Raw genomic sequence first — 16,393 nt, 5'->3', positions numbered from 1 at the left:
GCAATGTAAAGTCGTTTTATCATTTCAACATCCTTTTGTTGCTGTGAAGAATAAACTAAACAGTCATTCAGCGCAACTCAAATACAAAGTGTGAACGAGCATGTGTCAGTCACAGCGAGTGAAGACACATGCTTCCTCTCCTTCAGTCACTGTTGGTCCACGAGTGCCGACTAGCTGTCACAGACTGTCCAGGATAATGGAGAACTCAAACCGCTAATGCATTGTTGTGAAACTGGACAAATGTTCAGCAGCAGCAGCACATGAACACACACACACACACACACACACACACAACACACCACACACATTACTGATTGCAAATACACACAAAGAAGACGCACAAGCAGGCCACTGGACTGTCTCTTGAGATTAATGTTGGTGTGATCCACTCAGCTGGGCCTGATCACATTAAGATGGATTGACCCCCTGGTGGTTGTGTTGTGTCTCTGTGTCGGTTGTGTGTGTGCACGCACACGGGGTCCCATCTGTCTGTGTTTTCTCCACAGCAAGGTCCTGTGACCTAGCTGCCATCTTCAGTGCCCTTCAGCTAAGCAATACTCTGAGAGGGGGAGATGGATGGATAGATAGCTCTGTTTTCTTTTCCCGTTGTGGTGATTGTGTCGGTGAAAATTCTTCTGCTATTTTTAAATGTATGTCAAGCGATCATAATAAAGGGATATTGTTGTGTTTCAGTGTGCAAGGTATTAGATGGTCCAACCAAATGCAGTGGAACAAGTGCATTCACATGTATAATATTACTGCCTTGGATTGTAATCACCAACAGAATGCCTTCTTTGTGTCTTTTTAATTTATCATGTAGTTATTTTTGACATCGAATTATAGTGATTGAATATTTGAATGTGAACCATCAGAGGAAGAAACATAGTCAACTAATGTTGTCTCAAAGAAACACATTTAAATATAACTTCTTGTATATGAATTGACCAAAAAATTTTTTATCACAATGTCTATTGATCTGTAATACCCCCACCGACACCCCCTCTGAGAGCTGCTCCACAACATTACTCACTGAGTAGCGGAAACTATCAGGATTAACTAATAGAGCTGTCAATGTAACAGACATCCTGCCTAGTAATTGAGAAACGTGGTCATTCTTGTGCACAGTATTCTTTTATATATGGAATAATACAGCAGTATGACAAGTTGTAACTTTTCTGGGGCGATAGTTCTTCAAATTTGGCCTGTTTTCTGTCACGTTTCAGAGAAATCCCTGTTAATTTTTTGTGAGTCTGTCATGTTTTAAGATAGCGAGTTTCTGCTTTCTATTTTAAAGCCGTTCAGTTTTAAAGCGTCATGTTTCCCTTACATCACAGCATTTCTTATCATTTCTAGTGAGAAATGGCACAGGAAACCGTTTTTATCCTTTTGACTACTGCATTAAAAATTAGCATTTTTTTGGGTGGGGGGGTTATTAGCCATAATTAAGTTAGTTTAGGTCCAGTTACCTTGCAGTATTTTGCTGATGAGATGGCCCAGTGTTTACTTAGACTGACCCAATAACATGTTCTTGCAGCTAATAGAGATGTCGTCCAAATAAAAACATTTAAATGGATAAAAAATAAAATTTGATGGAAAATAGTAAAAAAGCCCTCATATCCTTGCATAACCACAGAAATATGTTTGAATTTCACATGAATAACACTTTTCATAATAAAGTGCAAGACAGACAACAAAAGGCTGAAAAAGGTGTTAAATGTTTAAAAAGCACCTGAAGGAGCCTCTCTGTTATTTTTCTAGTTCTGCAGGTCAGCGGTATGATAGAAAACGAGGCTCCCAGGTTGAGTCTTCAGGAGGAGTAAAGATGGGGGGGAAGAGCCTGCCTGCAGTCCAGACCTGACACCACTGAAAACGATGGATTACAAAAAATTAAGCAATTTCAGAAAAACGGCAGCAGGCAGAAGAACTTGTTAAAAGAAGAGGTGATGGTTGTAACAGTGATCCCCCAAAAATAAAAAATGTGTTACTGGCACTGAATTCAAAATTAGTCTTTCATTAAAATAATAAATTTCCACAGTTTTCAACATTTCTGTGTGTGTGTGTGTGTGTGGTGGTGTGTGTGTGTGTGTGTGTGTGTGGTGTGTGTGTGTGTGTTACCATTTTCAGTTAATGCCGAGTTGTACTTTTCAAGCCCCTATGACAAATTGGAGGTCAGAAATCTGAATGCAGTAAATGTTTTTTAATACTTTTCAGTAGTTTTTTACAAACACCACCAGAGTTTATTCCCTGCCCATGCTCCTGGTTCTGGTGTGAGGCAGTTTTTTTGTTTCTAATTTTTCTGTGTTTTGCTTCTTTATGTTTTTTTCCCATGCTTCATTCTCCTTTTCCCCTTCCTTTCACAGTTACTTTGAATCAAACCCTGTGTACTTTTGCTCAAACAACACAATGAAGTGACTCTAGGCTTTCAACTGTTTCAACTTCCTCAGTCTTAGAGACAGCTGTCCATGGTCACGTTGGATCTAGTAGAAGGTCTCTTTAAAACAGTTTATGAAAGAGAGAGCAGTTTCAACTTGGTCTTTAGTGCTTCTGCTTAATTGACACGGCAAGCTTCATTAATTTTCATTTAAAAGTCTCTTCTATTCATTTCTTTCTTTTTTTTAACCTTCACATTTACAACTGCATTAGTTCATTCAAGTTGACATCTATTTTCAAAAGTATTAATGAATAATCTTTAATTTTATATTTAATATATTATTCAATTTATGCCTTAGCATATAATAAATGGTAAAAAAGTTCACTTTTCCTCAACAATGTAAAAAGTGAAGGTTTGCTCGGTCTTTTTCTTGAACATTTCCTTTTGTGTCTTTCTGTCTTACAGGTGTCTGAATGCATGTACCTACTGCAAAACTAAGCATGCCAGAGGAGACTTGGCGAGTTATCCCATAGAGGAGCTAGTGGAGAGAGCTAGCAGTCTTTCAGGGTGAGTACCTTTTCTCTGTCATAGACACAAAGACACAGTAGGGCTGCGCAATTTTTGGAATTTTAGTTTTAATTACAGTTTTGATTTAGAACAAAAAAAACTCAGGTAAATGATTAACATGTCAGATTTTGGTTTGGCTCTTGTTATGAATCCAGTCCTCTTCTTTTCCCCTTTCTCCTTCATGCTGGTGGATTTTGACCCTGGCTGGGCTCTTATTGAGTATAAAGGGTTGTGTTAGTGTCTCTGTGGTTCAGTTTGGTTCTTGGTGTCAGTTAAGTTTTGATTCACAGTACTTCTGTGTGTAGCTTTACTGTGTGTGTGTGTGTGGTGTGTGTGTGTGTGTGTGTGTGGTGTGTGTGTGTGTGTGGTGTGTGGTGTGTGTGTGTGTGTGTGTGTGTGTTTGTCTGTCCTATTAAGAGGGAAAGGTTTTAGTAACACATGTTGATGTTTTTGTTCTTGGGTAGAGGGCCCAGCCAGTTGGCTCTAGGTTGATGCCAAAGGAACAGCTGTTGTGCCCTGGCATCTGTTCCTTAAGAGCACACCTCCCAGAATCCCTAACTGCACAGCAGGCCATGCCCTCTGTTAGAGCCCCAGGCAGATCAGTCAAGGGCAAGTCTACGCACTGATGACACAAGTGGCCAACTTAATTATCGAGGCGCTGTCATCCATTTTATTGCATATATTTGTAAAACTAATTGTCTACAGAAAGGTCCTGCATTTTATTTGTATGAACTAGCTAAGGGCACTTCTGTGACCTATGAGCATTAACGTTTATCCGTGAGCTCACTGTGGTTTTTAAACTGTTGAAATGAAGTGCCAGTGAACAAAAGCCTTATTCCTGTGAGCTGCCAGACATGAAAAACTGTGGAAAAAAAAATCCTTCAGCTCTGTCTTTAACTTGATTGTCCTTATTTCTGTAATCACAAAAACATGCTAATGAATAGAAATAGGAGAAAAGGTAAATTAATTTCTACTTATTTGTCTCCCTCTCACCTCAGAGATCTTGGCTACAGAATAGTGACTGAATAGTTACACCTTTTTCACACATGCACCTTTTGTAACAGTGGTTCTAGCCTGATACCTACAGATAAAATTAAAGGTATGAAACCGCTTACAAAGTATGGAAACAGTTTATTATTCTGTTTTTCAACCCAGTGCTATAAAAACATTCTTGATAGGCTGCTGATGACAGAACTTGTGAGTGCAATGTTCACATTGATCCTGGCACACAAACACACCACTAATAAAGTTGTTTTGTATCACCTTTGTGGTACAGTTTTCAACCTGAGTGCATGTTTCACAGTTGGGATGCCTGTTTGTGATGCTTGCAAGATAAAGAGATTAATAAACTCAGTACTACATGGTGCCAAGTATATAAAATGCTCAAAATTGATTGGCTAGCACAGGTTTATGGTGTATTACTTCCCAATAGAAAAAAAAAAATTTGTGTACTAATTGCACCTGTGCAACTAATGGAGTAGTTTAATTGACATAAATAAGGAGCCTGGAACTTTCAGAGCAATACAAGTGCTGGTCTGCACACAACTTCAGTTTAGATTCAGTTTAGATTAGGGTAATTAAAAAAAAAAGAGAACGAGATTCTACCCTTGACAAGGGACACTGCTTTTTAAATCCCATCCTGAACCCTCTCAAACAGCTGCATCCATGCCACTGCCACAGGGTGGGCAAGTCAAGGACAAACTCACCAGCTGCTTGAACCTTGGTGTGTGTTTGTATGTTTTTATAATTATGTTTTTATGATGTGGGTGAAATCAGGGGGAAAATACACCTGCTCTTTACTTTGTTAGAGAGAAGTTAGCAAAACAGGGAGAGTACTCAGATTTTGGGAAGGACACATGTATGACTCACATCTAAAAACAGGATTAGCCTTCATTGCTAAATGACACACACGTGTTGTGTGTGTGTGTGTGTCTATATTATAAATAATATAATATAGACACACACACGTTACAGGACAGGACAAACACTGGTTTATGTTTCATATCTAAATTGAAGTCATTTACCCTCTGCAGGATTTATGTTCCTGCTTTGGTGCAAGTTTGCGTAGTTCTGGCTACACAGAGTAAGGGATTGTGGGAATTCAACTAATGCAGAGGCTATGGAAACGCACTACTGTGCACTCAGCCAAGAAGCCAACAACTTGTAGCCTTTTTAACACTTGGCATCACTTCACTGCAAAGAAGTTCCTTGTATATCACACATTTTGCCTGACACGTGCTAGGGGCCACGCTAAATGACCAACAACAGCACAAATACGACCAAGCGTTTGTTTGAAAGCACACCACACCACAGCAACGCAACACTACAGGTATAAATGTACAGACTAAAAATGCCCGTGTTGACACCTTCCCTGCACTGACTCTTTGCCAACTAGGAACTAAAGCTCCCCCACCCCACCCCCACAATTTGAGAACCATGGGATTGGCACAAGTATATGACATTATTCTAAGTCAGGGTGATGTCCTCTGAAGTATGGGAACTGTCTGCGTGTGTGTTGAGGGGAGGGTGGGGAATAATCCGTTACAACACAGGAAATATGAGTGTCAGAGACAGTTGTTGTTTTCACAACAGAGAAAAAGGAAGCAGAAGGTTATGATTTACAGACAGTTGGAATTAAACAGAAACAGAGATGGTCAGTGAGAGAGAAGACATAAGGGGGTCACTATCTAAACCTTAAAATCCAACCAGGACATGCAGTTTACTAACCTGTTTACTAAATCTTATTGACTGTTTTTAATTGTCTCACACACATACAGACACACACACATAACCTGGTTTTATGTCAGGCATAATTTGGCTGTGCTTTGTGTAGTTTCTCAGCCACATTTAATCTCTTTCTCTTTTATTAAACAAATGGAATCTCACATTTGTATATGAAAGGCTACTGTTACTCCATCCAATATTTTTGTTAAGTTTAAATACTGTGGTGTATCAGTGCCCCTTTTTCTCTCACTCTCACTTTATTAGTCACCTTTTTCCTTACAAATGGGCCCTGCATTCTGATATTTGATGGATTTTAAGTAAAAATAGGCTTCTGCTAGGAATGTTAATTTTGATTGGCCAGTCATCCAGCATTGGGGGTATTTGATGGTTTATCTAAGGAATTTTAAAAGGAACTTATGGGATTTATTCAAATGCGATTTGAGGTAAACACTTTTCATTCAAGCTGGAAAAAGAGAGCGAGTGTGAGTGCACAGCTTTTAAAGTAATCTGAATTATTCAAATGTATGAATTATAATTTTTAACATCAGAGAGGTTTGTTAATGCATGCAGGTAATGGAGGCTGGGGATGTCACAGGAAATGACAGCGGTGTGTGTGTGTGTGTATGGATAGGGGAGAGGAAGGGTTTGTGTGTAGTTTTGTGTGTGACACACACGTGCTAGGGAACTGAGTGTGGAGTTTGGTCTGTGTGTCGGTCGGTGGGTGAGTGTATATTCTTCTGAGGTGTCGTATTCTCCACAAGATTCAGTTCATACTGTAACCGTTAAAGCAGTCAAATATCCCTTACTGTGAGTAGGAAGAACACACTCAGCAGTTTACTTTCAGCTTTCAATTTCAGCTTTAAAGTTGCATAAAATAATGCTGCCGTTCCCTCCTTTTGTCAACACAGAAGATGCAGGGATGTGGTTTGTAACAACTTAAAGAACTGCTTGGTTTAAAAGTCTCCGGGGCTTAGTAGTTACACGTGAGCACCGGATAGTACTGGAGTTTTAAGTGAGAAGTCACCGGTATCAGCCACAAACAAAAAGGCAGCTTAAAACTAGGGATGGCACAATACCACTTTTTTATGTCCGATACCGATATTTTACATTTGGATATCGGCCGATACCGATATAAATCCGATATTTAAAATTGATCCAGGCATTTAAAAACATAAAAAAAAAGAAAAAAAAAAAGAAGTCAACAGTCTCTCACACAACAAAATCAAAGTCTTTTAGTTGTCCCACATACAAGACTAAGGACCAGGGCGGGTGGAGCTTTTTAGGCAGTGGCACCAAAGCTCTGGAACTGTTTAACACTCAAGCTCCATTTAGCTGACTCTGTGGCGTCATTTAAAAAATAGTTGAAAACTTTTCTGTTTAACCAGGCTTTCTGGTTTCTGACTCTATTTTTTATTCTTTTTCTTTTAATATGGTAATGTTATGTTTTTAACATAGTGTTTTCTCGGGGTGGGGGGGTGATATTGTGTTTTAATTATTGTACAGCGCTTTTCTGTCTGTGAAAAACGCTATATAAATAAACTTTACTTACAACAATAACTATCACCTGAATCCTGTTGCTTCTGGTGAGAAGGTGATGCTTTGGCATGTTGCAAAATTTCATTAGGGCTGCAACTATCAATTATTTTAGCAATTGTGTATTCAATTTATTGATTACCCAAGTAACTGGGTAAGAAATACTTTTTTTCATATTAACAGTTCATCTGCATATTTAACTTCGTACTGCAGTTTTTCCCTGTGTGAAACAAACAGGTTGGATGGAGCAGCTACAAAGTTCTCTTTTCTTCACTTACTGATCAGGGGGTGATGAAGGATCTCCACTGGTTTCCCAGTAAAGGTTTAATGGAGGTTAACAGGGCCGAAAAAGGCTCTTTTGGACAACTAGAAAAACATTTCTTTTTGCTCCATCTGAGCGCGCCGGCTCCGCCTCTTTCCGCTTGTGCAGACAGACTGCACGTAAATCAGCTGACTGCTGCTGTTGCGTCATCAGTGTTCACGTGAAAAACTAGGGGCTGCGTGAGCGCAATCTAGTAATGCTTTATATTTACAAGCATTCTCCTAAATACGTTTCTACTGCAGGTCTATATTTAGTAACAAATCAGGGATTAAAGTATCAAAAATATTTTGACGGGGAAGGGGTCCTTCCGGTACCGGACGGTCACCAGTGCTAATAGCTGCGCTCGCTAGTAGTATATCCGGGAGCTGAAGTAGAGAAAAAAATAACAGCTGATTCTCAGCACAGCGAGCACAACACACAAACAAGGCAGAGAGCGGTGGAGGCGGAAAAACATGTCAGCGATGATCGCTCAGTGTCAAAGGGAATCCATCGCAGCGACGGAGGATCTGAGGGGGTTGTTTTCTAACTCCTGATCCCCCACTCCATTCCAGTAGGTGGTGGTAATGCAGCTCTAAGCTGGTTTGGTCAACCGCAAACCCACACGAAGAAGAAGACGACTGCCCCCTGTCATGCAGCTAATGTGAGCGAAACGTTATTTAATGTATCGGATTACATTTTTTTATTTCTTTCCGATATCCGATCCAGTAATTTAGGCCAGTATCGGACCGATACCGATACTGAATATCGGATCGGCGCATCCCTACTTAAAACTGAATGTGAATTGACCCATTGTGCAAGTTTTACAATAAAAACATGCACATCCATCCCTGCTCACATGCTATAGTTGATGGAGAATGACTGCTGCAGTGCAAGGACATTAATGCTCTAGAATGTTCTTTCCAGGAGTAATTTATATAGACATAAATAGACTTGTGATTCAAGTCATTTAGGATGTAGGGCGTACTGAGTCAAGGACACTTTAGAGTGAAGTGAGCATTGAGTATTTCTACACCTGCATTTCTCCCTCACACGTCCAATTCTCGTTCCGTCATCCTTCAGTTGTCTGTACGTCCCATTTTTGGAGATGAGACGTAATAGTAATAGTAACTTGTAGTAATTTTCCTTTGTATGTGTGACATGAAGTGTCATGTCACAGTTTCTACACAGCCCGTTTATATTAAAACACTTTTCTTTTGTGTTTTTTTTTTCTTGCTCTTTTTGTTTTTCTTAACATTTTACAGTCAGAATGAAAGATGTGTTTTATAGCTTAAATCTCTGAGACCTGCAGAAATTCTTTCCTGTAAACATGGCGGCTGCCCCTGGGAAGTGTGATGGGAGACAAGTAGTCGGTGTGACAGTGAGGTGCCAGGGCTGTGCAGAGAGAGAACTCTATTTTTGTTGCGTTCCTCAAACAAACCCCCACTGCGGCAGACGCCTTGTCATTTTAAACTGTCAGTAGGGTGTTTTTGAAATGGCCTTGTCTAAAACAGGATGTGACGCTTCATAGATACAGACACACTGCTATCATTCCCACATGACACACTACATTAGTGTGTGACATGCGTCTCAGCAATCACAAACACAGCTTGAATTTTTGGCTCTAGCTGGTGTTGGCATAATGAAAACGCACAACATGAAACCTCCTATCACCAATATTTCTTTTTCTAGAACTGCCAGCTGGTGCTTTTCTCCCACGTACAAATGATTGATGCACTAAATTGTAAAAGGGCTTGTTCCGGTGCTGGAAAATCCTTGAAAACTTCTTGAGTATCTGAGTGGTGTTTTCAAGGTTTGAAAAGTGTGTGAACTGAAATGGTTACTGCATTTCTGTTCTAACAGTTTTATCAGCGTGATAGTACTGTATTAGCATTGCTTTTTCTTTAAGAAAAATTAATAAAATAGGTGAGAGAGATTTTATTTATTTTATTGCTCTGTGATATACGATGCAGGTGACTTCACTCGAGGCTTGCTTGCTGCTCGAGTCTGTGGCTGTAGTTCAATCTTCATGTCTTTTCTGATGTGAGCCCTCTGATTTGTGCTCATATGAGAATAAGTAGGGAAGTTTATTTAAGTTTGTTGGCAAATTATTTTAGGTTTTTGGGAGAAAATGAATGTGATGCAGTATGGAATGAGCATGTATTAATGTTTTTACAGCATAGAGAAGTTTTCATCCTTCTGTCAGACGTTTAAAGTGATGCTGAGCAGCAGAGTGAAGTCTCCACTTAAATTCCTTCATTATAAACTCTGCACACTTTTTATTGTTCTTTTTATGCGCACTGATCAGTTCAGGGACACAGCCAGGTTACACTAAAATCTGATATTGGACAAATTTTGGGAATGAAGTGAACAACCAAATGGAAAAAAAAGAAAAAGGTCTGCGCCAAAACATCTGAATTGAGCACAAAGGCGTGCGGTGTGACTGTAACCAAGGCTCTGGACTGTCTCAAGTCAATAATGACTAGAAAAGCAATCAGCTGATACTTCTGTTTGCCGCCTGGATGCCTTGGGCTATTTTGTGTTTGGACAGAATACAGAGTAAAATATTCAGTTGGATTTTACTTTTTCCTTGTAGTATCAGGAGGCTTCACAGTGGTGCGCATATTCAAAAAGCCCCTTTTCCTTCAGGTTCAGAAAAACAAAGCAGAATTGTCATCTGAGTAAATATATAAATATATTTGTAATATACCGCAGTGGCAGGAAAAAGAGCTTGTATTTGACTTTGTTAAACTCTAAGTAAAGTATTGAAAGTGTCATATAACTTTGATAAAACAAATCCTTTTTATGAAGAGTGATGGCAAATATACCTACAAATGTTTAGATATTATCTGTTTGTTTTTTTTTCCCTCCCCATTTCCACATGACTCCTGGCATCAGTGTTCAATGAGATATTAGCAGAAATGGCACTGCTTAGTTCCTTGGTGCCAGCTGGATGACATATGACAGATACAGTAGCCACAGATAGACAGACAGATATGTTGGCTAGGTTGTTGGCTAGCTCCAACATCTGTGACAGGTGTCAGCTCATGTTTACCTCTGCTGCTGCAGCTATGTGACACATGGACAGACAACGCTGCCAAAGTTTGCCAGGAATGATTCACTATGGGTGAGTGGTCCATCTAAGTCAGGTGTTCAAGATAAAGTTTAGCCTGTGCATTTGAATCACACCTTTGCAAGAAATGTAACCGAGCCAATAATGCTTTGAAACCAGACTTACAAGGTCAAAACAGATGCAGATATGTCCATATTCATATATAGATGCAGATGGGTATGTAATGTCAATTGTAAACTTGCCATTCATTGAGCTAAAGTAGCTGGAGGTCAGAAGATTAAATAAAAACTCAGACTGGAAGTGGACAAACAGAGAGACTGAAATATTGATAGGAGAGCATTGATCATAGTTGAGTCACCAAAGAGTCATCTGGTAGAAAGAGCGTGTGGAAAACTGCTGAGCATGCAAGCACTAACACAGATTTCCTGTGTGGAGGCACTCACATTCATTATTCACTGAGAAAGCCCTCTCGGAGAAGCTAAAAATGGATTTTCTGAATCGCTACCAGGCCAATAGCTCGCTGATATTTTTCACTGAGCTGTGGAGGTTCCTCCATGTGGGCTCTTACTGAGTAATCGCTCCGACTCCGGCAATAGTTTTTCATATTCTGGCTGTTGTGCAGCCAACAAACTCCTCAAAGACTTCAATCACACATGAACACATGCATCAGAGTTCAGATAGCAACACATGAAGAATTCATGACAATACTTATTGACTTAATTTGTTGTTAGGCCTGTTTCGGTGTGTGTTTTTGATTGAAGCAAAGCACAAATTAAAGAACACAGGCAGAAAAACCACGACTGTGTGTGTCATCCCTTTTTTTTTTTTTTTTTTTTTTTAAAGATCCAGTGTAATGGTCTGTTCAGCAGACGGGGAGATGCAGAGAACTTAAATATTGGAAACTAATAAATCCAGTCAAATCAAGAAAAAGCTTCATTGCACTTTTATAACAATGTTGTACACTTCTCAGTGCACATATGAAGCTGTGTGTGAGACAACATGTGATATTTGCAGTTTTGATCGGAAATCTTTAACTCTGCAGGGAGACTGGATCAGCATTGTGTTTGTTCTTACATCAAGTTTTAGTGAACTTTCACAAAGATAAATGATGAACTCATTAGAACAAATAGCTGATGACACACGGTATTGTTGTTAGAAAAATGGCCCAATCCTGGTTAAGAATCTGTGTAGCTTTATAATTAGCCTCAGTAAATCAATTCAGTTCATCTAGTAAAGTCCGACTGATATATTGGCCGATATTAGCAATTTGCCGATATATTGGTATTGGAATTTATTTGCTGTCTGGAAGCAATTTGCTCGTCTCACATCCTCTTGAAGCTGATGGGTTGTTGCTTGCAGAGGCTTCGGTTACCTAGGTGACCCTCTAATATATTTGTTACCATAATGAACAGAATCCTTTACTCTCATTGGTAGTCGCTTCAGTCGCTCGCCTGGAAGTTCATTAACTTTTTACAGTCTCTGGTCGCCATGTTGCTGCAAATCACTTCTGTGTGTATGCAGCTTAAGAAAGAGGCGGGGAGAAAACACCCTAAACCATGTTATGAGTGTTAATGTTGCATAGTTGTCCACCAGGGGCTCTCTGCAACTCTCTTGCAACACGTGTTTGGAACGCCACAACAGAACAACCAGTTTAACCTGTTGTTATTTAGAGGGGCAGTATTTTCATAAGCCTCTCTTGGCTTCTAACCTCCCAGCACAATGTTTCTTTTTTTTTTTTTTTTTTACATAATCTTTTTTTTAATTCAATGTGCAAATAAAATAAACTCGTGCTGTGAAACCCAAAAGTTGAAGACATTAATGAAAAAAATGGTTATTTCTTTGATTATCAGAATAAGGGAGTGAAGAGCCAATTAGATTGTGATTTGTATGCACAGAATATGTGCTCGCTGCTCATTATGCGCGGACATGTTTGTGAGTTGTATGTTTATTGGAGTGTTTTGCTGTGCACTCGCTGTAAATGAGCTGAAAGCTACTGAAACTAAAGAAGAAAGCGAGGGCAGTTCTTTTTTTTCTTTTTTCTTTTTTTTTTGTTAATCGCTTTCCTGATACCATATTAAATATCTTGTGACTTTTTGTTCTTCCAGTCCAGCTAAACTGCTGTTGCCTTTCATTTGCGTGCCTGCCTCTGTATTCTGTTTGACCTCTTTTAATTCCTCCCTAGTCTGGACAAAAAAGACAACAGAGGGTGGCGGTGTGCGCGCATGCATGCGTGTTTGTGCCTGCGTGCGCGTGTGTAGCATCTTGTCCTGTGATTTAGTGCCAAGCTGGCAACAGAGAGTAGTGAATAGGGGGCCCATTTCACACAAAGAGGGCACATACACACAAACACACACAACTAGCAGTCAATGCCACACTGCAGGCCACCAACTGCACACCTGGCACGCTGCTATTATGTCACCAGTGCGTTGTGTATCAGTGTGCACCAGTGTGTATGTGTGATTGTGTAAGTCCAGCAGACGCCATCTGCTCTGTACTCTGTGAACTTGTGTCCACACCTCTTTTCTCCCTGTTCCACTTCACCATAACATCCTTTGACAAAAAAAGACCAACAAAAAAAACAACAAGAAACTACACTTGATAATCCTGCTGTGTACAAATGCTTTATATTAAGAATGTACACTATATTTTAACGTGAGACATACCATATGAGTGCCACTAGCAGTTACACCTGTAGTTGTTGTATGTAGTTTTCATCAGATGAGAGGCCGTTCTGTATTTCTGTCACACTGGAACATGCAGAGAAGTTAAGCAAACACAGTAAAAGCATTCTGAGAAAAGAGTGTCATGCAGACATATGATTGAAGAAATTCAAACAGATTAAAACAGATTGTTTGATGTAATGAAATAAACATATTTGAGTTTTAATTGTATTATTTTCTCTTCAGAAAGTCTTTTCTTTTTCTTGCTTCTTTCCTTTTATGACACTTCTCTCCTCCCCATGCCCCCTCAGCTCCATCTGTTTTTTTTTTTTTTTTGTCTTTTAAATTCTTTTTTTTTCTTTCTGCCACCTGAAGTCAGCGAGTGCTACTGTATTTAACTGCTGCAGATCAGCGTGTGGGGGGAGGGGAGAGCAGTTTCTTTTTCAGTCAATAGGTGGCAGTAGGACACTTGGATTAGGACCCAGACCATGTGCTCGCTTCACTGGCCTTGTTATTGTCTGCACGGCTTTCCACACATGCCCACACTGTCTCTCGCACACTCTGAGAGTCAGCTTGTGTCCTTAACTGCTGTAAGTCCTCTGACTCACATTTGGCTTTTAGTTCCTCCTCGCCAAAATGTGTGTCTGTGCTTCTCTCTGTATGTGTGCGAGTTCCCTTTCCCAAGCAGCTAAGCGCACTACTGCGATGTTATTTACATGCCAACTTCCTCCTTGTTAGTCCATCCATGTGAATCACAAAAGACAACAAATAAAGTGACACCCTCTTTCTTTGTTATTGTAGGCTTATAAATATCTGTAATGGTTTACTGCTCAAAGAAGTCATTTTCACATTTTTTTTTCCTCTTTTTTGTGGGGGGGCTTTTTTCATTTCCCTCATGATCTTTCATGTTTCATCACTAAAGTTCTTCTGCAGCCGATGTCACAAACACAAGTACTGGTTTTAATTATTATTATATATATATATTTTGGTCTTGGCCTTTAATTACATCATATCACAGCATGACTTGTGTTAATTTACAAATTATTTATTCTGCTGTTGTTTTCCTAATTTCATCACTCTACTCTGGTACAAAGAATGATGAAAAACATTTACGAAGTGCAGAACTTGCCCTGTTACCTAGTGTCATTCCTGAGTTTCCTGAGGGGGGGGGGGTTCAGCTGAGCTTTGCTGGAAAGCCTATAGAAACCGCAAGGTTGTTGCTATAGTCCCAGTGAAAGAAGAAACAAAGGAAAAGCCACAAGTGGCTCAAGTTTGTCTGCTTTGAAGTCTTGTCTCGGAGGTTTAAAGACAGAAGATTCTGAGATTAATTGGGCTGTTTAATCTGCACAGTTTCCTCTTTAAGCTTTTTGTCAGTGTCACTAAACAAAAGCCCTTTGGAGATCTTCGGGGCTTGAAGTTTTTACCATGTGGCATATTTGTGTCAGATGGGTTTCTGAGTGGGAAGACTGCCTAAGATCAGTGAAAGTTTGGTACTAACTTGTTAATAGCAGCACAGCAACAAATCTTTTTTTTAGTGTTTCTTTTAATTGCACTAAAATCATACCCTTTCTATCCAGTGTCTTTATTGTTCAGGTGGAGAGAAGCATTCTTGTTTACTTTATCTTAATCAACTGAAGAACACTTGATCATCTAACATCTGTCATTATTAAACAAAACAATGAAACAAGCATAAGTCCAGGAGGTTATTGGCAGGTTCACTGACTTTGCCCCTGTTTTTCAGAATCAGCAGATATTGGACCCAGGACTTCCTGTTCTGTGCGCTGATTATATCTACAAATGCCGATTTTAAAGGAAGAAAAAAAAAAAAAAAAGTCATTGTCAGATTGTGGCCAATGTTGTGGAGATTGTTTTATTGATTTTAGAAATGCAAAGTGCTTAACTGCATTCAGACAAAGCTTGCTCAAATGTGATTGGTCACCAGAACTCAGACTAAAAGCACAGAAATAGAAATCAGAAAGCTTCAAGTACCACTGCAATAACAACCAAGCATTTGAAAATAAGAGTAATGTATTCAGCTGCCTCTCCAGTCTCTCATCTTATGGGCTCCAGCTCCATGGTTTGCTCTGCTGCCTCGGTGAGCTCAGTGTTGCGGCACATGCGCCAGCTTTCCACCTGCTGCAAATTCTAGTTGAAGTGGCGCTCTAACTTGTAGCAGATCTTCAGCTCAGAACAACGACTACGATAGCAAGCTGCAGTTCAAGACAGTGGAGTCGGAGTCCGTCTGACAGTTAGATGAGAGAGTCTTTGAGTCTGTGTGCTAGGATGGCACAGCAGCAACTTAGTCAGTGTGCCAGTATCGAAAACACGAGACATTAACCACCAGGGCTAGCTGGTTAGCAACAACTCCTAAAAAAAGAGTGAAGGCGTTGTAAAAACATTAAAAAAATATATTTTAAGTTGGCAGATATTCTTAGGCAGTCCACCTAAGTACAGTCTGTGTGGGAGGAAACAGGCTGATTAAAAAAAATAAATAAATAAATTGTAAAACTTAGTTTATTTGGGGTGGCATGGTGGTTGTGGTGGTTAGCACTGCCATGTTACAGCAAGGTGGTGCTGGGTTTGAAGCTTAAATAGGCCCTAGATGTGAATTTGAGCATGAGTGGTTGCCTGTCTCTCTGTTAAGACCCTACCACCCCTCCTCCCCACCTCCCTGCAAAGTTTATTTCGGGTTTGTGGGATCAATGTAAATACAATATTAAGCATATTATAATTTCATGAAAATGTTATGGAAATGTTTCTTGCCTTAGTAGATGTTAGATGTCAAATCTAAAATTTACTGGCCCTTTAACTTTGGTTTCCACCAGCTCATGAAGAAAGTATTTCTGGTTCTGTAGCTGCTTGGTTTTGCCTGTGGAAATGACACTGATGAAAGTAACGAGTTTCAGTGGAACAGTGGAGTTGGATATAAAACCAAAAACTGAAATATGCTAAGTGCTCTGAGTGTTCACTATTGGTGAACATTTGATTCTTTAAATTAATTAATATAATAATGTATTTATATAATAGTCATACATCTTACTCTTATTTCCCCATTGTACCCAACTGAGAGACTCAAACTTCAGGTTATAACTTATTTTCCACTGTTTTCATGGCCCAAGCACAAATATAAACTGTCTGTAGTGGTGTGCCATATGTTCTTGGTTACC

General features: G+C 39.6%; 1 protein-coding gene across 1 annotated transcript in view; it reads left to right on the top strand.

Moving 5' to 3' along the window:
* The window catches only part of cdkal1 (CDK5 regulatory subunit associated protein 1-like 1), a 260,220-nt gene that overhangs the window by 99,578 nt on the left and 144,249 nt on the right, over window positions 1–16,393 (top strand). The window contains exon 8 of the mRNA XM_030750431.1: window positions 2,837–2,921. Coding sequence (XP_030606291.1) covers window positions 2,837–2,921 — 85 coding nt within the window. The remainder of the gene's footprint in view (window positions 1–2,836; window positions 2,922–16,393) is intronic.

Source organism: Archocentrus centrarchus, chromosome 16 (assembly GCF_007364275.1).
Source record: "Archocentrus centrarchus isolate MPI-CPG fArcCen1 chromosome 16, fArcCen1, whole genome shotgun sequence".
NCBI lineage: Eukaryota > Metazoa > Chordata > Actinopteri > Cichliformes > Cichlidae > Archocentrus > Archocentrus centrarchus.
The sequence above is the reverse complement of the archived record's forward strand: the minus strand, read 5'-3'. Positions and strand labels throughout refer to the sequence as shown.